This window comes from Oreochromis niloticus, linkage group LG1, assembly GCF_001858045.2.
Source record: "Oreochromis niloticus isolate F11D_XX linkage group LG1, O_niloticus_UMD_NMBU, whole genome shotgun sequence".
In the NCBI taxonomy this organism is placed as follows: Eukaryota; Metazoa; Chordata; class Actinopteri; order Cichliformes; family Cichlidae; genus Oreochromis; species Oreochromis niloticus.
The window spans coordinates 36963774-36986773 of record NC_031965.2 but is presented as its reverse complement, the minus strand read 5'-3'; the positions used below and the strand labels follow the sequence as shown (position 1 = coordinate 36986773).

Genomic DNA, 23000 nt, shown 5'->3' with positions numbered 1-23000 from the left:
ATATACAGTGAAAATCCAGCAGTCCTTAAAGGTCCAGTTTGTAAAACCAGGTCACTTTGTCATGACGTGCTGTGTAAAGATGCACACGTGCTTTTGTGTTTTTATTACTGAGTTAGTGGAAACTTGAGTCCTAGTTTGTAACAATTTATAAGCAGAATAATGAATAGTTCTGTCAAAAATGACACATTTTTCATCTTCATGCATAGACGAGGTGCGTGGTCTTGGCCATTAATTCTCAATTTAAGAGATGCAAATGAAGAAGGTTGAGAAACCTAAATCAGTGTATCCGAGAAATAACAAAAACTTTAAGGCTGTGTTCACACCGAACGCGATAGAGGCGAGCGAAAACGCCCTAAACGCCCCTAATTTGACGCGTGCACATTCGCACCTCAACGCGTGTCCAAGAAAAACCCATCGCGCCTCAAAATTGCATCTTTCCACGCGCGTGGACCGGAAATGTGGGAGGAAGTTGTGCCAGATGTGTTGTGCTGCAGATGTCCTCTGAATAAACACATTATCTTGTTAGCGGAAAGGTATTTGTACATCAGTGGGAAAATAGCGGGACAGTAGGCGGGCTTGCTAGCTTTAGCGCGGCTTCATCGGGTCAGTCTGAAAATTAAAAAGAAGAACAAATGAACTTACCAGGTTGCCCGATCTCCTCACTTCTGTGCCTCCAAGCTCGGTCCTTTTTATTCCTGTCTCGGTAGAAGTAGCAGCTGGCATCATACAGCTCTGGGTGATTAGCCACGGCAGTGATGAGTTTTTCCTCCATACTGAATGAAGAATGAAGGGCTTTGGTTTGATCTGCCCCTGTGACCTGGTTACAGCCACGTCACCGGCCTTCTGATTGGTTGTCGGGGCGCGATTTGACGCCGGAATTCATATTTTCCAACTCCAGCGGTTGGCGCGGTACAGGCGTGTGCACAAAATGCAACACACAATCTGACACGCGTGGTTTTCTTCGCGAGTCAAACGCGCCCCACGCGGTACACTGACGCGCGTTTCACGGGTTTTGGCGTTTTCGCGACGCAAATCTGCTTCCGCATGTTCGCCGGATGCGCAATCGCGTGTCATCGCGCTCTTTCCATTGACTTTACTTGTACACCTGACGCTCTGGCCGCCTCTATCGCGTTCGGTGTGAACAGTGTTGCCAACTTAGCGACTTTGTCGCTATATTTAGCGAGTTTTCAGACCCCCTAGCGACTTTTTTTCTTTAAAAAGTCGCTAAAAAAAGACGTGAAAGCGCGTATCGCTTTTACTCTCAACAAGCAGCGGGTGCTGTAACACAGCCAGTTCTTCTTTTACTCTTATGCTGTTTTGTGGATCACAAGGTTTAAAACTACTTATAAACACACACACACAAAGTAACTCCACCAGAGTGCCTATTTCGGATCACTTTTGCCAGTCCAAGCCCGGGTAAAGGAGCAGGGTTGGAATTGTGACATTAAAAAAAACAATAATTGCTAAAAGAAATTTAATTTGTAGTTCTAAATAAACTAAATGCATTTAGGACGTTTTTTACTCACTTTATGTCTCTTCCACGGTGTTATTTCTCTCTCCAACAACATAGGTTACAATTATATTAGCATGAATTATGCAAATTAGGTGATGACGTCATTTAGCGACTTCTAGCGACTTTTAGGACAACCAATAGCGATTTTCCTTACTGAGGAGTTGGCAACACTGGGTGTGAACACACCGTACGCGATAGACGCGAGCGAAAACGCCCCAAACGCCCCTAATTTGACGCGTGCACATTCGCACCTCGACGCGTGTCCAAGAAAAATCCATCGCGCGTCAAAATTGCATATTTTGACGCGCGTGAACCGGAAATGTGGGAGGGATGTGGGAGGAAGTTGTGCCAGACAGTATCTTTGCTAGACGGCAGCTGTCGAGCTAGCGTTTCTATTTACTGTGGAGAGCAGAGCAGCAGCGTTAAGGACGTCCTCGCCGTACCTGGGTCCATCAAGTCCTCCAGACGGGTGAGCAGTTTGGTGAGTTTCACCACTTGCTCCAGGAGCTGCGCCTGGATGACAGCCGATTTCAGCGATATCGCCGTCTTTCCCTCGCCCAGTTTGAGGACCTGCTGTCCCGCGTTGGTCCAAGCATCGCCCGCCTAGACGACAACTACAGGTGCTCAATCCCACCTGCAGAGCGCCTGTCCATCTGCCTGCGGTTAGTAAAAGTGTTTAATACGGTAGTCCTTTATTGATACCTGTGCTAATATATGCTAAACTATAGTTTGTACACTGCTAACATGGATGTGCTATGCTATCAATGAATGCCGTCGGTGTTTACTGATAGCAAACTGTGGTACGGAGATGACTGTTTATAATATTTCTAGTCATACTTGAAAGGTCTCATCAAGTCCCGATTTAATTCAATTTATGCTGTTATCAGTGTTAGACACCACAGCCATGCTATCAATGCTATCAGTGTATGCTCTCTGTGTTTGCTGATATCAAACTGGTACAAGGACCACTGTGGGTTAATCTTTGTAGTGATACTCACTCCTTATTTACACCTGGTTTAATTCTGGTATAGATGAATATTTGTATGTAATCCTGGCAGCTGTCATACTCTATAACAGGGGTCAGCAGCCTTTCTTTAAACTGAGAGGTAGATAAAATTGTGAACAGTTTGGTTCATCTTTAGTTATATGGTTCTATCTTGATAAGCTATGTCTTATCACAGATTAATTTTTCAAAAATATTAATGATTTAAGCAAGGAAAGGGCTACATGTCAACATACAACTCTTTATTTCTATTAATGTCTTACTTCATTCCTGCCTGATTTACATGTTTAGGAATTATGAGTGATTGGCTCACTGTAGTGGTAAAAGTTGCTACCAATCAAATTATGATATGGTAAAGTTAAAACAAAACACAACTGACTGTTTTATATTATATCTAATATATATTATGTAATTATCCTTATAATTAGAAAATGTTTTATGTAAGATTTGTTTTGTAATTTAAATCTGACATCACAAAAGTATTTTGGAATTTGAATAATGTATTTTGTAACTGCAGTACACATAATACTAATTTTGAACAATTTTGTCCAGGTCCCTTGCCACCGGGGACTCCTTCAGGACCATCGCGTTCAGTTTCATAGTCGGTGTGTCCACGGTGTGCCAGATCACCCCCCAGGTAGCGACGGCCATCTGGGACTGTCTAGTGGGCGACTTCATGGCTGTGCCTTCACCTGGAGACTGGCGGTCCATCACAGAGGGATTCCAGGAGCGCTGGAACTTCCCTCTCTGCTGTGGAGCTCTGGATGGGAAGCACGTCCAGACAAAGGCCCCCCATATATCACATAGGAGACACACACATTGATATACACTAAATATTTATTTCATTTCTTTTTTTGTGGTGCCCAAATTTATGCACCTGCTTGATTTTGTTTAAACAATTATTGCACACTTTTTGTAAATCCAGTAAACTTCTTTTCACTTCTCAAATATCACCGTTTGTGTCTCCTGTATGATATATTTAACTGACATTTTTTATTGTAACAACCAACGATTTATACAGGAAAATAATGGCTATTATCAAGGTTGCCCAAACCTTTGCATCCCACTGTATTAGTATATTCTGTCATTAGTATAATATGAAATAAATTCTACATGTGTCAAGTCGTGTGCCAACATTTGCTGTGTAGTAGAACTGAGACATTAGTCATTATAAAAATTTATTTGAAATAATATTAAAATTCTCACAGAGAAAAACATTAAATATAAATATATAAAATATAACTATTTACAGAGAGACAAGAATAAAAAAAAAAAAGACCCAGCTGCTCTCCAGAGCAGGAACAAGGCTGAGGAGGAAATGCTCCATTGGAGACTGGCGTGGCCTCTTCAGGGACTCCAGGATGGCCAGCTCCACCGCCGATGGACCGTCCTGGGACCCGTCCCCTCATCTGCCTCAGAGCTGTCCTCCTCTCTGGGCCTGTAAAACACAGCACAAAACACAAAGAAATGAGAAGGCTGCTACTAGATTTTAATTTCAACATTGAAAAAACAAAACAGGATATAATCAGATTAGTTGTAGATATTTAGTAAAGGTGATCACAAGGCAATCCCACACCGAGTAAAAAGCTATCAGTGCTTGCTGTACATACCTGTGGGTGCAGCAGCAGGAGCTCAGGGACTGGGGAGCCAGGAGAAGCAACAGGGGATGCTCTGCAGCAGAATCAGTTGGTTCTATCAAGACAATATTAAATGTTAACAGGTTGAATACAATAATCATAGAGAAAGTATATACAGTGGTCCCTGTTTTATTGCAGCAGGGGTTCTCAGAATAACTAGCCCCTCGCCACGCACTTTCTACACTTTTTTCCCCACACACATGAACATTAGTCACAGTTCTCACAAGTTGATTCTCAAAGTGCAAACCTTTGTAGATTGCAAAACGTAAAAGTATTTTTATGCCGCGTTTTGTCTTCATCTGCCTGCCACTTTCGTGCGCCTTTTCCTTTTCCTCCCGGTGCAGGTGTCTATTTCCGAATGAGGGTCATAGTTATGGGTGTTTTTGTGCTGTTTTTTCTATTGGACGTGATGGTTATCAAAACCAAACATGATCAATTTGGCAAGCGCAGGAGACACGACACGGAGGAGATTTGTCAATCAGGCTGCAGAATGCAATGCTGTACGGTGCAATGAAAAATCAGCGAAAAAGCGAGGCAGTGACGGATGAGCGGGACCACTGTGTGCTGTTTATTAATAAACAATATATTCCTATATGACAACATGCATAAAACCAGAACGGTATTTGTACATCAGTGGGAAAATAGCGGGACAGTAGGCGGGCTTGCTAGCTTTAGCGCGGCTTCATCGGGTCAGTCTGAAAATTAAAAAGAAGAACAAATGAACTTACCAGGTTGCCCGATCTCCTCACTTCTGTGCCTCCAAGCTCGGTCCTTTTTATTCCTGTCCCGGTAGAAGTAGCAGCTAGCATCGTATAGTTCTGGACGATTAGCCACTGCGTTGATGAGTTTTTCCTCCATACTGAATGAAGAATGAAGGGCTTTGGTTTGATCTGCCCCTTTGACCTGGTTACAGCCACGTCACCAGGCTCCTGATTGGTTGACGCGGCGCGACTTGACGCTGGAGTTCAAATTTTTCCAACTCGAGCGGTGAACGCGAAACGCGCGTATGGTGTGAGAGTTGCCAAATCAACAAGAAGATTTATATTTTTGGCCTTTTGCTGTTTTTTTGGTGGTGAGAAGAGGGCTGACTCGAATCCAGGCCTCTACGGTGAGGACACACCCGTCTGTACACGGCGCATTTGTTATATTTTTAATGTTTTAAACCAAAAATCTTTTTTTCCTCAAAGTTTTTTTTTTTTATTATTTCATGGGGGATGAAGTTGCCCCACAACCCATCTCCAATAAAGCACTGCAGGAAATTTTCACATGCTTTATTTATTAGATGCCGCTGTTTGGGTCATTTAGGGAAGTTTTTGGGGGAGAAAAACAGAACAAACTACATTTAATTGCTAAAATTCAGGAAATGAAGTGAAGTTTGAAGAGTTCCTAGTGTGCTTTGAGCAATTAAGGAATTTAACTTCAAACAGAACACGCTGTGTTTTTAGTGGTCGATACAAATTTCAGACCCTGTTGTTTTTCTCTAATGGCACGAGCTAAATGAATGAGCCAGCTGAGCTTTGAGAAACATTAACACCCCTTCCTTCCTGGTTGCCATAAAGCCAATAATAATTATCAGTTTGTAAAAAATATTAAAGAACTGGTGGCATTTTTCAAATGGTGTGTTTGTGTGTGTGAATTTTGTGTTTGCAGGCCTCAAAGAATTGATCCATGACAACTTGACAGAATCCAAGAGGACCATCAACCTCTTGCAGCGAATGAATATCTACCAAGAGGTCTTTCTCAGTGTTCTCTACAGATTGTTGCCCATACAGGTAATACAACACTCACCTGTCATCTCGGCTGGTAACACACAAAAGATTAAAGACCTCAGCTACACCAGCTAGACTGTCTGGGACTTTTGTCATTTGTTCTGTTAATTCACACATCCTTTTTATGTGTAGGGGTGGGGGAGAAAGTAAAGTCACTCTCCAGTGTTTTTAAAAATGTATTTTCTTTTGACATTATTGCTGTAATGATCGTAGTCAAATGAGGAGAAGGTGTTTGAGGTGCAGTGGCATTCCTTTGTTTTTCTGTCTTTTTAGCTGACATGACTCGGAGCCCTTACACTTGTCACGCTGGAGGAAAAGGTTTCTGTATTGGCATAACAATTAACCGAGAAACCGCGACTAAGCTTCATCAGCTGTCTCACCGAGAGACAAGAATGTCAGGGAGTGAAATATCAGACACAACTTTGAAAATGCCACAGTGTTCTCGAGTGCCCGAGTCAGTTGCTGTCACTGTTGTCAACTCTGTGCATTCAATCGCACTGCCTAATGAACTAATGGCTTCCCTTTGTGTGTGTGTGTGTGTGTGTGTGTGTGTGTGTGTGTGTTTTTGTGTGTTTTTGTGTGTGTGGCCCAGTCATATTTGGAGCCCGTGTACTTTTATATTTACACAGTGTTCTCGCTCCAAGCTGTGTATGTGATCGCTTTGTACCTCACAGCGTGGCTTCTGTCTGGCTCCTGGCTTGCTGGTGCGCTCACCGGGGTCTGGTACATCCTTAACAGGTGAGTAATAACTATCTGTGTGCGTGACACAGTGAAGGAGGAGAGAGTTAGTTCCTTTCTTCTCGCACTTGACTCTGTCATGGCAGTTTTTCTCTCAATATGACAAAGAGTCCTTTTTTTACTTTTTATAGATCAACTCTTAAAGGTGCAGTCGGAAACTTTTTGAGGTTAGGTAACACAAAGAAATGATATTGTACTGATAAATATAAATAGATTCATGTGTAATTATATCTTCCAACAAATTGATGTTTTCATAAATGAACCACCCAAACAACAACAACAAGCAGCAGCTGTTTATAAGCTAACATCATTCCAGCTAACGTTAGGCTTGAATGTTCTAAAAATCAAATTTTCTCTCTAACAGTTTGATTACATTGTGACATCATGTGAGAGTTTATTCACCAAGAGTCCAACGATATTATATCCACTTCAAAGACATCTAACAGCGGCTAACAGCAGCTAATAATGGCTAACAGCAGCAAACAACGGCTAGTAACAGTGGCAAAAACAGAAGCCTTACTGACAGGAATGCTATTCTCAGAAACACCTCAATATCAGTGTCATTGGTAAGAAGGGATGTTACTGACTCATTAACAGCTAGCATCACTCTTAAGTGACCTCAAATGTTTGTCGTACAGCGACCACCATAGCTAGGATTATGCTCTTGAATTAAGAGGGTCAAAAAAGTCAGTACAATGTAACTTTTAGCTTCACATGACTAAGTGTGACTGAGGCTTTAGCCACCTGGTGATGGTTAGTCGGTTAAGTTGACAAAGTAGGTTAGCTCCCCTCCTTGAGTTTGGATGAAGCTCTCTGTGAGTCCAATTCCCTCCTGACGTTGATCCTTCATTAGATGGGTTTCTTCTGGCTAATCTTAGCTGATCTTAGCTTACCCGCCTACTTAATCATGACACATTGTTGAATGCTGAAAGCAGTAGCTCATTTGTTTCTTCACATATGCTGTCAGTAGTGAAATACCATCTAAAGCCCCAAATGTTTTTGCTTTCCTTTCCTTATGCGAAGTTAAAATCAATTTCTTTGGTCTGAACCAGTCATTTGTTGACATTAGTGTGAAGTAAACTTAAGCGATTGCTTTGTGTTGCTCACTGTTGATGCTGGGACGCTGGACCGCCACTTGGGAGTGAGCATAAATGTCACATTATTTGTATTTTTGTGGAATATCTATCCCGAGTGTTTCACATACTGTGCAAATCAATCCACAGGCTGTGAAAGGCAACTGAGAGAGTTGGGAACGTCACATTGTTTGTTATATAACAAACCTTGTGTAGCAAACCTTGAAATTTTTGTCTAACCCAGATTACATTCTACTAGGTTTCAGTTAAAAATCTCCCACAGATGGAAGAGAAGCCTCTGGAAACATAACTGCGTATTTTGCATTCACTTCAGACCAATCGTCTGGATTTAGAAGTGATGGGCTGTAAATCCCAAACCCGTGCGTGTTTCTTAGCTCGAAGCATCTATCGTCTTAATTTCTTAGATCAGTGACTTCAACATCTGAGCCTATACATTATGCAAGTGATCAGTGGGGGTCATACTACACAGATGTTTGCAGGGAACATCAATAATCTGGTTACTCACACATGATTTTTAGCAGCGGTGTGAGCTAAGTGTATCGGAGGGTCAGAAAAGCTTCAGAAATTTCAGGTTATGTGAGAGTCGTGTCCCGCAGAGTCTCCTCTAAACTTCTGCTCTTTACTGTAGTGTGAGCAAAGTTTTAAAGACTGTATTAGATGCACTGCACATCAGCAGCGGACTTATTAATAGATCAGTATTATTGATAAAATATTTCATCCTTGTTTTTAGCTTCCTACCAGCTGGTTGTGCCTACATAAAGTCATGTCAGTGACATCAGTCACTTTCAGTTTCCAGGAGATTTTTTATTTTCCCTAAATGTTTTTAAGCATTTCAAGAACCAATTTTATTTCCTAATTTCTTTAGTTATTTTTTTAATTTGTTGATCGAGGGGGTGATTAGGTCAGTGCACACTCAGCAACTTCTCAGTCACCAAGCAGCCGAGCTTTGAAGCACTCTGAACTCTACTTTGTGGTTTATTTCAGTCTAAATGAGACTTTAATGCCAAAATTAAAATCCCTGCTATATGAACAAAGACTTAAAAGTAGCAATTAACACTAAAATTAAATTAAGTCTAATAAAAATTAAGCTATCATTTGAGAAGGAATGCACTCATAGGCATCAGTGTAATCAGACTTCTTTTTGAAACCACTGGAATCTCCCCCTACTGGCCATTTTTAGACCTGTGGGCTCTGTGCATCTTTTATATACAGTCTATGTGTAGGCCAGAATTTGCCAGTCCATCCTGAATATTGATTCAGCTGTTGCTTTTTTTTTTTATTACGATTGTGTCAAATATATATAGATATTATTATTATAGGGAAATAAAGGCTTTAAATTCACACAACGAGTTGACTTGATGTTGGACAGGCATTCACTCATGTCTGCTTGGTGCGTATCACGAGAATGAGGGTAAAGTGAGTGGAAGAAGTGACTGACTGGCTGTCCATAAATAAAGCAGTTTTCTTCGTAGCTGAAAGTTGGTCGCTAGTGGACCTTCCAGGTTGTGTAGCTAATCCACTGACAAAACCAAACAGACAGAGCGTGTACGGGACAAGCAGATCTAATTCTTCTTTTTTAGTTTGTGTTACTGGTGTGTGCGTTTTGCCTAGTTTTCTGTACTGTTGGAAGTGCACTAAAGTTTAAACAGTCTCAAAAACCCTCCTGGCGTTTTCTCTGCTGTCCATTTGGAGCAGTAAACACTGTACAACCTCGGAGCGCTTTGAAAGCTGCCGCCATGATCTCAGGATTTCATCTTTTTCTTTTTCTGAAGCCACCAGAAGTTCCAGACTTCTGTTAGGTTTCCTTCACGGTGTTTAGCTGAAACGGTTTAACACCATCTCTCCATGGCTTCATCAATCATTCTCCTTTCAGGGTAGATACTACTCGTGTAGAGTTCACCATCTCCCTCAGAGAGAACTGGTCTTTGCCCTTCTTAGCGCTGCAGGTCACCGCTATCACCTGTTACCTCAGACCCCAGCTCACCACATTACAGCAGGTAAGCGCCGCGCTCCCCACTAGATCAGAGCTATAGCCCAAGCTCGCCACATAGATCAGCCTGATGAGGCGAGCCACTCAATAATTTAGAAGTACAAGCAGCACAGAAGAAATGTGATCAGACAGTGTGGCTGTAGTTATGCAGATTAAGCGTCTAACCCTGTGTGTGCCTATGTTTGTGTTTCCTCCTCAGAAGGTGATGGTGTGGCTGATGTATGTGACGACGTTCTGTTTCTGTCTGACCTGGCAGTTCAACCAGTTCATTCTACTCGTTCAGGCTCTCGTCATTTACACCCTGGACTGCGGTGACTTCTTAACAACTACACAGGTAAGAAGGGCCAGATATTTATAGGTTTCTACCTTCTGGTTATAGTTCCATGTGTCCCAATCAGTGGCACTAAGCTTTTCTAGGTGCTTAAAAATTTGACATATATTAAACACTAATATATTATAAAGTATAACAGCTGACTTTAGGTGTCCTGGCAACAATTGTCTATTTTTCCGTTGTTGAGCTGTGGGAAAAATCCTTTTGGTCTGCAAGTAATTTGTTGCAGCGCTGAGTTAGTGAGACTCAGTAGCCCTATCATATTGAGCTATCTTTCTCTACCCATAGTAGATATGTTATCTAAAGACTGAAGAGTAGGCAGAGAGTTGTTGGGGTTAGATTGAGTTTGAGGTCAGGTTTTGCATCATGAGAGGTGAGAAAAGGTGAAGAGAAGCTCAAATCATCAGAAAACTGGCATTGATTGGAAAACAAGAAGCGTTACTTTCCTGGGAATCTATTCCTCAGCGCTGGAAGGACAGACATGTATTCACGCACAGTTCACCCACTTTACAAACACCAGAATTTTCTATTCCTCACTTGCTCGCAGCGGTGTTTGCAATGCAGATAGTTTTTGTCTTATTTGCTCAAACTATTCCTCTCTTATATATTTTCACTCGCGTGCAGTGGAGGTGAGTAGGATTTGATTTGTGGCGCTCACCTCATGAAAAAACCATAATGTCCAACTGAAATTGGAATTCTTACTTTGTTTGTAAGAAAAAGAACAATAAGTGGAACATTTATTGCAACACACCAAGTGTATTTTTGTTTGTTTTACGTCGTGTTTTAAAACGTATCCCACAGCCTTACTTTTACACAGCTTAACTCGGGTAGTTGTACAGGTAGCTGGAACACCTATGGAGCATTCCTGCTTGTTGAATCTCAGGTGGTGGCCTAGGGCCTGCTGTAAGGTCACCAGCTGGAAGCCACTTCTCACTGATGTTTTGCCGTGTTAGGCCCGGAGCATGCTGCATACCTCTGCGTGTGGTATTCATAGAAACTGAGCTGCTGCTGCTGCTATTGCCAGCACACAGAGAGAAGGTGCACCTGGAAAAAAGTCGGGCTTTCTCACAAAGTTCTGCCAACTTTCTGGCTTGATACCATTTTAGTTTGCATGGAGGCTCTGGTGTTAGTTACCTCTTGCACACGTTTCCTCCACCCTCTTCTTTTTAACATCCAAATGTGCAAATAACTATTAAATAATATTTAGGCTACATCCATTCGCGTCTGGGATATTTTCAGATACATTTTGTCTGCAAGAGGCCGTGTGAAGTCATGCACAGTTGAGGAAAGCAGTGTTTTCGGCCTCGTTTTCAGAACATCTCCAAGCAGACGGGCAGCAGCAGGGACATCTCCCTATTATCCCTGCAGCTGGCTCTGGGATACTTTTTTCCCTCCACATTGTGTTTCTCCTCCTCTGCGTTCTCTGTCAGCTACTTCCTGGCCTTCTTTAGCTTAACTCAAGACACTCCAGTAACATGCAGGTCTCCATATGTGCATCTCTTCCTTCCAATTTCCTTCTGTGACATGGTTAGCTCAGTCAGGATGGTGGTCCTATTCTTGGCTGACTGATATGTTAGAGGCTGGGGATGTCTGTCGGGGTGACCAGCTCCATGGATGCATGCCATTTTGCTGGCTTCAAAGTTTATGCCAGTTTCTGCATCACCAGGTCAATTAGCTTCAAAAAACACAGAGAGAGGAGAGCGGAGCCAAAGCTATGCAACTTAAAGTTTTTCATCCTCCAACTTTTCTATTGTTAGACCTTTCCAGTTATTTATGGTAGATTAACATTCATTTTACATCTGGGCTGATGTAGCCTTGGTATACTGTGTGGCCTTTACTTGCTAGCATTCCCCAAGCCTCGTGTCGAGTACGGTGGTTGGAGGTGGAGGTGAAAAGCTCAACAAAGAAAAAAGAACTCCCTTTTAACTGGCAGAACAAGGTGTAGTGGTTGACACATTCATCCAACGTGTGATTTAGGACAGATTCCTGTTTTAATTCTGAGAGGACACACAAACCCAACCTCAGGGGCCACAGGATCTAATGGGAGTGCAGAATTATTAGGCAAATGAGTATTTTGTCCACATCATCCTCTTCATGCATGTTGTCTTACTCCAAGCTGTATAGGCTCAAAAGCCTACTACCAATTAGTAGTAGGCTTACTACCAATTTGTCCTTGAATTGTTTTCGAGAGTGCATGTGCGAGGTCAAGCAATGGCTCCTGGCAAATACTCTTATCCTTAATGATAAGAAAACTGAAATTGTGGTCTTTGGCAGTAACGTTCTTCGTGCCCAACTTCGTGATGCTTTTGGTTTTCTCACTAGTTCCTTCTCTGACACTGCTAGGAATCTGGGTGTGTTACTTGACAGCTCGTTTAAACTTGATAAACAAGTGTCTGCTGTTGTTAGATCCAGTTTTTACCAACTCCGCCTTATTTCTAAGGCCAGGCAGTATATCCCGCATAAAGACCTGGAAAAGCTCATCCATGCCTTTGTAACTTCGAGGCTGGATTACTGCAATTCACTCTATTTTGGTCTCCACTCTGCCCTCCTTCATAGATTACAGACAGTCCAAAATGCTGCAGCACGCATTCTAACCAAAACTAGGAAGTTTGCCCACATCACTCCCGTCCTAGCTGATTTGCACTGGCTGCCTGTGAAATACCGCATCCAATTTAAAATTCTGCTGTTTACTTTTAAAATCACTAATAACACAGCACCGAGCTATCTTAAGGAACTCCTAAACTCATATGTTCCTGCTAGGGCTTTAAGATCATCTTCACAGTTACTGTTGGTGCAGCCTAGATCTCGGCTGAAGTCTAGAGGTGACCGAGCGTTTGCCCTGGCTGCACCAGAGTTGTGGAACAACCTTCCGATTGGCATCCGGGCGTCTGATTCTATTCAATCTTTTAAATCACGGCTTAAAACGTATTTGTTTAATCTTGCTTTTTCTACCGGTTAATGCTGGCCTTGTTTGCATAGATTTATTCTATTAATTTTCCTATTATGCTTTTATTTGCGCTGTGTATGTCATATCGCCATTGTGTATTGGTGGCATTTTCCTGTGAACATAATTTTACATTTTTACATTTTTATGACCCTGATTATACTTGTGTTATTTCCTTGTTTTATGTTAAGCACTTTGGCATACCGTTGGTTTTTAAATGTGCTCTATAAATAAAGATTGTTGTTGTTGTTGAATTAAGCATATTAGGTGATGTGCATCTCTGTAATGAGAAGGGGTGTGGTCTAATGACATCAACACCCTATATCAGGTGTGCATAATTATTAGGCAACTTCCTTTCCTTTGGCAAAATGGGTCAAAAGAAGGACTTGACAGGCTCAGAAAAGTCAAAAATAGTGAGATATCTTGCAGAGGGATGCAGCAGTCTTAAAATTGCAAAGCTTCTGAAGCGTGATCATCGAACAATCAAGCGTTTCATTCAAAATAGTCAACAGGGTCACAAGAAGCGTGTGGAAAAACCAAGGCGCAAAATAACTGCCCATGAACTGAGAAAAGTCAAGCGTGCAGCTGCCAAGATGCCACTTGCCACCAGTTTGGCCATATTTCAGAGCTGCAACATCACTGGAGTGCCCAAAAGCACAAGGTGTGCAATACTCAAAGACATGGCCAAGGTAAGAAAGGCTGAAAGACGACCACCACTGAACAAGACACACAAGCTGAAACGTCAAGACTGGGCCAAGAAATATCTCAAGACTGATTTTTCTAAGGTTTTATGGACTGATGAAATGAGAGTGAGTCTTGATGGGCCAGATGGATGGGCCCGTGGCTGGATTGGTAAAGGGCAGAGAGCTCCAGTCCCACTCAGACGCCAGCAAGGTGGAGGTGGAGTACTGGTTTGGGCTGGTATCATCAAAGATGAGCTTGTGGGGCCTTTTCGGGTTGAGGATGGAGTCAAGCTCAACTCCCAGTCCTACTGCCAGTTTCTGGAAGACACCTTCTTCAAGCAGTGGTACAGGAAGAAGTCTGCATCCTTCAAGAAAAACATGATTTTCATGCAGGACAATGCTCCATCACACGCGTCCAAGTACTCCACAGCGTGGCTGGCAAGAAAGGGTAGAAAAGAAGAAAAACTAATGACATGGCCTCCTTGTTCACCTGATCTGAACCCCATTGAGAACCTGTGGTCCATCATCAAATGTGAGATTTACAAGGAGGGAAAACAGTCCACCTCTCTGAACAGTGTCTGGGAGGCTGTGGTTGCTGCTGCACGCAATGTTGATGGTGAACAGATCAAAACACTGACAGAATCCATGGATGGCAGGCTTTTGAGTGTCCTTGCAAAGAAAGGTGGCTATATTGGTCGCTGATTTGTTTTGGTTTTGTTTTTGAATGTCAGAAATGTATATTTGTGAATGTGGAGATGTTATATTGGTTTCACTGGTAAAAATAAATAATTGAAATGGGTATATATTTGTTTTTTGTTAAGTTGCCTAATAATTATGCACAGTAATAGTCACCTGCACACACAGATATCCCCCTAAAATAGCTAAAACTAAAAACAAACTCAAAACTACTTCCAAAAACATTCAGCTTTGATATTAATGAGTTTTTTGGGTTCATTGAGAACATGGTTGTTGTTCAATAATAAAATTATTCCCCAAAAATACAACTTGCCTAATAATTCTGCACTCCCTGTAATGGGAGGCCAGTTTAAATGGGAGGGTTACATCAGGAAGTGAATCCAGTGTGAACTCTTTACCAAATCAAATACACAGATGTATCTGCTGCTTCGGAAATAAAGGACGGGCTAAAAGAACTGTGACAGCAGTGAAAAGGACACACCAGGAGGGAAATGAGACGAGTGGAAAATAAATGTTCAGTGCGTCACGGGAAGGCCTCCAGCAGCAAAACTAAGGGATGGGTCAGGGTCACCTGATCCAGCCTCAACCTTAAGCTTTGTCAAAAAGCTAATTTTTATCAGAGGGTGTCTGTCTCCTGAATCCAAATGAGAATTATGAAGGCTCTGCCTCCCATTCTTTTGGAAATTCTAGGAATCACAAGTAAGCCAGCAGTCGGCGTGTGAGGTGCTCTTTCAGGATAAGATTATATAATGTCTTTATAATATTAATATGTTCTTTGATTTTTTTTGTAAACTTGTTAGAATCCACAGCGTGCTGCTGTTTTATTTAAAAACAAACAAACAAATGATTTCAACCCTACCGTTGACTGACTAGTTTTGTCCAATCATAATCAAGAAATGTTGTCCCATACAGTCTAGCTTCTTTCATTGGTCCAGACTGTCAAGAGTCAACACTCACTCGCTTCTTCTTTTCGTTGTTGGTGATTGTTTCTACTGTACACGTATGTACTGTACATACATATGTACATGCAGCAGGTCCACATCCTCACACATAACCTACTTCAACTGTTTCAAAGCACTGTGTTTCTCTACAGGTGACCACGCTGTACCTTGTTCAAGTGAGCAGCCTGCTGAGCGTGTGGTTCCTCCAGTTCTGTAACTCCATGATACTGGGATCACTGGTCCTGAGCTTCATAGTAGCCGCGCTCTTCATCAGACATTGCCAGGTAAGCGTAATGAGTGATGGGTACGAAGAAGAAAAGTCCGAGATTAGAGAGGGTAAGGATTTGGAGGAAACAGAGCGCTAACACTAAGAGAGTCATGGTGGTGGAAACTTGTTTACACACAGGTAGAAGATTATCTTTTACGTTTTGGTTGAAATGAGGGGACGTGTGCTGCAGACGGTGTTTGCAGAAGATAATTTGTATGCTAGAGAAACAGTTTCCTGTCAGGTCTGAATGTAATTTAGTTCAATCTTATTATAGTAACTTTTGCACAAACATTTAATGTGACAGGATGAAAGGTTGAGATTCAGGAGTAGGGAGATAAGTATTTAAATTCCTAAAATAAATGTTAGTTCAGTAATGAAATGCTCTAATTACAAAAGCTTTGCTTTTAGCAGTCTTTCACAGATGTGTACTCACATGTCTTGGACTTACGTCATGCTTAAATGAAGAATCTGGTGGCTTTACACTGAACATGCAGCTTAACTTGGACTAAACACGAACCTCTCGACATCACAAGCACATTTACGGTCAGCAAATTGATGTAATATTTTGGTGGTTTGAAGAAAAATCTCAGCTGTAACTAATGAATGATAATGTCCAGATTTTTGGCTGCAGTCTGGTTATTTGGCAGGCAGGTGTCTGTACTCACTGGCACTGTGCTGCAGTTCAGGCTCGGGGTGTTTTAGATTCAGAAAATTCATATTTTTAGGGAAATATTCTTAGTTAAGCAAAGCTATCAAGAATATAAAGCCATAGGAGGACCTTATTTCTGTGAGTGAAGTAAGAACTAAATACCACGTGCCTGTGCACTGCTCTACATTGGCTATTCCTTGTGTTTTCATAGCATTGCCCTAATCTTCTGGACACATTTCAGTCATTTGATAACATGCATAAACTGCTGGGAGACCAACAGAGGTGCAGAAAGGCTAAAAAAGAAAGTAGATTGAATCTTTTTATGGCTTTGATGGTTCTGCTTGTACTTGGATGAAATTGGCATGTCCAGTATATTGTTGTCGACCCTGACACGCCAGCAGGGTAGTGCGTGTTTTGGCCAAATGGAATTTTCAGTTTAATACAGTGATTCACATTTGGAAACAATCAGACTGCACGTCTTTCAGAAACTGTTGTGATTTCCTCCTTCATCATGTTTGTAGAATCAAAGTAGGAGCTGCGGGGACCTTTCCTTGCTCCAGGCCCTGCTGTTTCTTTGTTGCTTTTTTCCACTATGATAGTCAGTTTATTTTTAATGTTAAAACGGTTAAATTTTATTTGGACTTCAATTCAATTCAATTTTGTTTATACAGCAGCAAATCACAACAACAGTCGCCTCAAGGCACTTTATATTGTAAGGCAGACCCTACAATATTACAGCAGAGAAAACCCAAACCATCATTCTTATAAGCAGGTGTTTTGGCGACAGTGGGAAGGAAAAACTCCCTTTTAACAGGAAGAAACTTCCAGCAGAACCAGGCTCAGAGAGGGGCGGGGCCATCTGCCGTGACGGGTTGGGTGAGAGAAGGAAGACAGGCCTACAAAAGACATGCTGTGGAAGAGAGACAGAGGTTAATAATAACTAATGAGTAAATGCAGAGAGGTCTATTAACACATTAGTGGGAATCCCCAGCAGCCTTACACCTATTGCAGCGTAACACCAACCTTATAAACAGTACTCTGATCTGTTTTCAATGGTCATTGATCAGTGGTCATGACAATTTGCAAAAATAATGAACAATATTAATGATAAAGAAACTAACCTTGCAGCCCACTTTTTGTCAGTGGTGCTAGTTTCAGTCATTATGCAAAGGTACTGTTTATAAGGTTGGGTAAACATGCAGTCAACTGAGACTGAAGTCACTTGGATGAGTGACGAAACGTTTCTCCCACTGAAAACGCTACGTCCAGATGAACAGAATCAACTTTTTGGGATTTCCTTTCCTGGATAATTGAGCGTGCATCAAGACATCTGAAATAGGATACTTCTAATTTTAGAGATGTTGCGCAAATGGAAGAAAGCAGTCTTACATATTTGTTTAATATGTGCATTGAAGGACATGTCCTGGTCAAAAATGACTCCAAGGTTCCTCACAGCATTACTGTAGGCCAAGGTAATGCCATCCAGAGTAAGAATCTGCTTAGATACCATATTTCTAAAATTTTAGGGCCGAGTACAATAACTTCATTTTTTGTGCATTTCATCTTTATGTCTTTAAGACATTCCTGCAGTTTAACTAATTGGTGTGTGTTACCTGGCTTCATGGATAGATAGAGCTGGGTGTCATCAGCATAGCAGTGAAAATGTATGCTATGTCTTCTAATGATGTTGCCTAGGGGAAGCATGTATAATGTAAACAGAATTGGTCCTAGCACTGAACCCTGTGGAACACCATAATTGACCTTAGTGTGTGAAGAGGACTCTCCATTTACATGCACAAATTGGAGTCTATTAGATAGATATGATACAAACCACTGCAGTGCAGTACCTGTAATACCTACAGCATGTTCTAATCGCTCTAATAGGATATTATGGTCAACAGTATCGAACGCTGCACTGAGGTCTAGCAGGACAAGCACAGAGATGAGTCCACTGTCAGAGGCCATAAGAAGATCATTTGTAACCTTCACTAAAGCTGTTTCTGTGCTGTGATGAGCTCTGAAACCTGACTGAAACTCTTCAAATAAGCCATTCCTCTGCAGATGATCTGTTAGCTGTTTGACAACTACTCTTTCAAGGATTTTTGATATGAAAGGAAGGTTGGAGATTGGCCTATAATTAGCTAAGACAGCTGGGTCTAGAGATGGCTTTTTGAGTAAAGGTTTAACTACAGCCAGCTTGAAGGCCTGTGGTACATAGCTGATTATTAGAGATAGGCTGATCAGATTTCAGACTTAAGCATTGACTTGCACCTTTCCAACAGTTTTAAGAATCTCTCAGTTGAACACAGCTTGTTAAATGCAGTATTAACCTATATTTCATACCCTCTGGGGCTTGGCTGATTTTCAGGTTTTACATAAAATGATGCTGTTACTCAGAGGACTACTCCAACCTTCACAGCATTTGCTTCAGATTTATTTGTCACTTATGAAATAATGATTTTATCCAACTTCTGGTTTGAAACTTCAAGCATATTAGTTTGTGAAACATGTATTCTGTCCTCTGCAAATGTTGATTTAGCCTTGGCAGACAGTGTTCTCATTTAATGCCTGGATTAAGCTTTAAATGCATACCTTTGATGTTGGATGGTTTTGATGACAGCAGGTCTGCAAAAAAGATGCACCTGGGCATACTGATGATGAGATGAGTCTACATGCTAATAGTGCCATTCAGTAGCACAACTGGCAAAATACATCCAATTAGAGGTTGTTAAGTTAGGACTGATAGTTTCCCTACAGTCACCTCAGCTGCCTAACCCTACTGTCGGAAACACACAAATAGTATTCCAGGGCAAATCTCCAGTTTACAGAGTCGGAAGATCTCAGAGGCGTGCTGTGAGACTATTTCTAATTCAGTGGAAAAGCTGATAGATTCTCACATTTTGTGTCCAGAATCATCAGAATGGCTTCAGATGGAAAAACTCCCACAAAAACACTGAGATGTCCATCTGTGAAGCAGTGGAGTGCTCTGTGCTCTGCGCAGTATCCGTGTTGTAAATAACCACGGGCATTTGAGCACGATCAGTAATTACTGTGCTGACTAATTAGAGTTTGGTAGGGGTCACTCTGTGAGAAGTTGCAGCAGACTGTGTGCAGGATGAGACAATATAGACCTGAAATCTAATAGTCTGCAATGCAAAGTATGAAAGAAATTGGGGGAAAAAAGAGGACATTTTTCTGACATCTATAAATGATTGCAAAATGTGCAAAAATAACAAGCATAAAAACATATTTGTGTATGATTAATGATTTTAACATGTGCTTAGATATTTACAGAGAAATGACCCATGCTTTTGAGGGTTAGTGGTCTGATGCATATGTGTGTGTGTGTGTGTGTGTGTGTGTGTGGAAAGACGTGTCTGCTTTCCTTACATTTTTTAATTGTAGAAAACTGCAGTGAGACCATAACAGATGCACTGACTAACCTCTTGTTATTCTGTGTGTGTGTGTAGCCTGGTGTAAAGACTGGAAGCCTGGTGGTTCGTTTGGGCAAAGTTCTTCTCCACAGTGCCCTGGTTCTCCTCCTCACTGTCACCATCAACTACCTGGCCAAGGTGTGGTGTTCTCTTTCTTCCCTCGCTCATCTTTTAATACACTTTCTTTCCATTTTCCTCTTCTTTTTTTTCTCATCATATGCTCATTATCTTGTGATCTGTCCCTTATTTCACAACACACTCCGTCCTTCTTATCCTCGTCAGTAATCTTGGTTTAACATGCTGATCTTTATTCCTGAGCTGATGATCTTCTCTTTGCGTGTGTGCTTACAGAAAGCCCTCCAGCTCCGATCAGACGAGCACATCTTTAAATTCACCAAGTCAAAGTTTGCTTTGGGTCCCACCAGGTATGAACACCTGCTTACAACACTAGATGATGGATCTAGTCCTGACCACATGCTCCCAAACAGTATTGCATACTGCATATACAAAGTCTGTATTGTGTGCACTGGTATATAACTCCTGACTTGATCCAGAGTGATTGTATTATTCACTAAGCACCAGTGTTGTAGCACCTGGAGTGTTATGGTGTGTGAATAATAGATGGCCAGGTAACACTAGCAGACCTCCCATTGATCAGATAGTGAGTGCGTGCGTGCGTGCGTGCGTGCGTGCGTGTGTGCTTTGAACAGTTCAGCCACTGGATGGCTGCTCCAGGGTGGCAGATAACACAGCTCACAACTCGGTGCTACACAACTGGCGCTTCAATTATTCAGGAGTCTGTGGAAAATGCGGTGCATACTCTATCGCTGCCTCTCTCTGTTCCTGTTTCTCTCACTTGCGTTGACTTATTTCGTCTCTCCAAGTGTTTCTTTTTTTAATCCCTGGAGTCTTGCACCGCGTTTGCGTTTATATCACCTCTGTTTAGTTATTTATCCTCGTGGTGGTTTATCAGCATGTGGAGGATTTTAACTGCCAAGAGTAAAATTAAAACCAAAATATCAGTTCATGTCATATTTGATCAGTGTTGTTTTTATGAATTCCCACTTGCGTTTTTGCATAATGTTGATGTACTTAATGGTATATAGGTTTATTTAGTGAGTCATTTCTTTCTTTTTTATTTTGTCAGGTTGTATCTTTCATATATCAAAAGTCCAACGTACAAAATATTGACCTAAAAAAAAAGTTTATACTGTACAGGCATGCCAGGATGATGCAGTCTCATAGTGTTTTTTTTTTTTCTTTTCTTTTTTCTTCTTTGGCCTTCTTTTGGAGCCTTTTTGGTCGAGGGGAAGGATGCTGCAAATACCAGACAGATGATGCTGAAGACATGAGGGAAAGAGGAGGAGCTTAAAGGAAGTTCATGGATGTCATGAACGAGGACACACAGAGGGTTTTTAGTGACAGCAGAGGGTGGTAGGAGCAGGGTGAGATGCAGGCAGATGATCCACTGTGGCGGCCCCTAAAGGGAGCAGCCAAAACAGGAAGAAGTGGTCGTGTTGTTTATTTTTCCATAGTGATTTAAAAGTAACTTAAAAAACATACAATACATGCACATTTTTACAACTGTCCTTTTTAAGTGCACAAGTTGTTTCCAGATTGTTGATTGGGTCTTTTAACATGGATTACTAACTTATCCTGATTTGATTGGAGGATTTTAGTAGCCTGAAGGTTTATTTCTTTTAGTGCTTCAGAGTTCTTATTGTTCCTAGATTGTATGAACTAAAGGAGTTGGTGTCCCTGCTATAGACAGGATAAAAGAGTTTTGCAATTTCAAGCTTCATTGTCTAACATTAGTCAGATAACCCACTGAAAATGCCCAAAAGGCATTAAAAGTGTGGGGAAGTCCGCTTGAGTGGGGCCTAACAGAATCCTTGCTCCCTGTATCAGGATGCCTGCTAAAGTAGCCACGCCCCCTCTGAAGAAAATCCCCCCCACTCAGAGTTGGTATGAAAAGGAAACGTATTCATAGAGCCCAAAACATTGTTGTGCCAGGCTGCAAACATGCAGTTTAAGGAAATAATGCATGCACATTTTTACATGAGGGTCCATTGGGGTGGACACACAGGCGGCAATTACAGTAACTACAGTTTTTACTACATTACACATCGGCTTCATTTTTAAACTCAGGAACTCGATTTAAAGGGAAAGTTCCTGTTCCTTTCACAGTAAAAGTCCTGGACATGTACACTGTGTATAGAGAAGAGAGGGTTATTGCAATAGAAGAAATCAACTTTAATGGATAAAAGATCTCTTATTAAAAAATAGCAAAAATATATAGTGTTACATTTGATATCACTGATATTGATGTGAGCATAATGTACAGTTGCCAGGGAACAATAATTTCAGTTAAACGCTGTAAAAAAAAAATTAATGGGAAGTATGCACATTTTGCACACGTGTAGAAAAAAACTGAGTTTGTTGTGTGGATCAGGTAGTCACATCTAAGTTTAATATATTTTATTATTATTATTGTTTGTTGCTTCTGTTTTACTACATTTCAGAGGCAAATATGTTTATTCACATGTATTACAGTTGTTTTATTTAAATTAAAATACATAATTCAGTCTTAAGTCACTCAGTAACTAATATTTCAAAGTGAAATGATTTAATCCAAAAAACATCCTGCTCCATCCAATCGTCTCACAGTCACTCAGACTTATCGTATGACAGGCTCCACTTGGACCAGCTGCAGCAGTAAAATGCTGTTTGCATCAGTAACTGAAGGGCCCTCAGAAAGTCTCTGTCTCAGTCTCTGTCAAGGCCAATTTATGGCCCTATTTCATAATTTTAAAGAGTGTAATTTGGATCTGCGCCAAACTTTTATAGGTTCCTCCTCACCGGGTTTCATTTAACTCGACGTTGCAGTGTTTATTTATTCTCAGTGAAAAACAAACAGATGACCGCCTCTCGCCTCCCCTGCAGGGATTTTGATGCCAGTTTGTATCTGTGTGAGGAGGCCTTTGGCCTGCTTCCCCTGGACACACTGGAGCGCCTGGCCAGTACCCTGCTGCTGTACCCCTACGTCCTCACGCTGCTGCTGCTCTGTGGTATGTTGGTGGCGGCAGCACTGCACAACCTGAGGTAGGTGATGACTCAACAGGAAGTGGAGAGGATTATATAAGAAGTAGCTCCAGTTTACTCTGATCCGTCACAAAATTAAAAAAAACCCACAAAGCAAAACAACATTAGATTAATATTTTGTAACTACAATCGGTTATAAACTTTGTGTCGGTTCACTTTATTTAAATATATATATAGCACCAGCTCACAACAGCTGTCGTCTCGAGGT

General features: G+C 41.4%; 1 protein-coding gene across 3 annotated transcripts in view; it reads left to right on the top strand.

The window, feature by feature from the left end:
- The window catches only part of dpy19l3 (dpy-19 like C-mannosyltransferase 3), an 89065-nt gene that overhangs the window by 29957 nt on the left and 36108 nt on the right, over positions 1-23000 (top strand). For all 3 annotated transcript variants that reach the window (XM_005447755.4, XM_025908210.1, XM_025908207.1), the window contains 8 exons: positions 5804-5925; positions 6515-6660; positions 9628-9751; positions 9944-10078; positions 15492-15623; positions 19727-19828; positions 20042-20115; positions 22634-22792. In XM_005447755.4, the coding sequence (XP_005447812.1) occupies positions 5804-5925; positions 6515-6660; positions 9628-9751; positions 9944-10078; positions 15492-15623; positions 19727-19828; positions 20042-20115; positions 22634-22792 (994 nt within the window). The remainder of the gene's footprint in view (positions 1-5803; positions 5926-6514; positions 6661-9627; positions 9752-9943; positions 10079-15491; positions 15624-19726; positions 19829-20041; positions 20116-22633; positions 22793-23000) is intronic.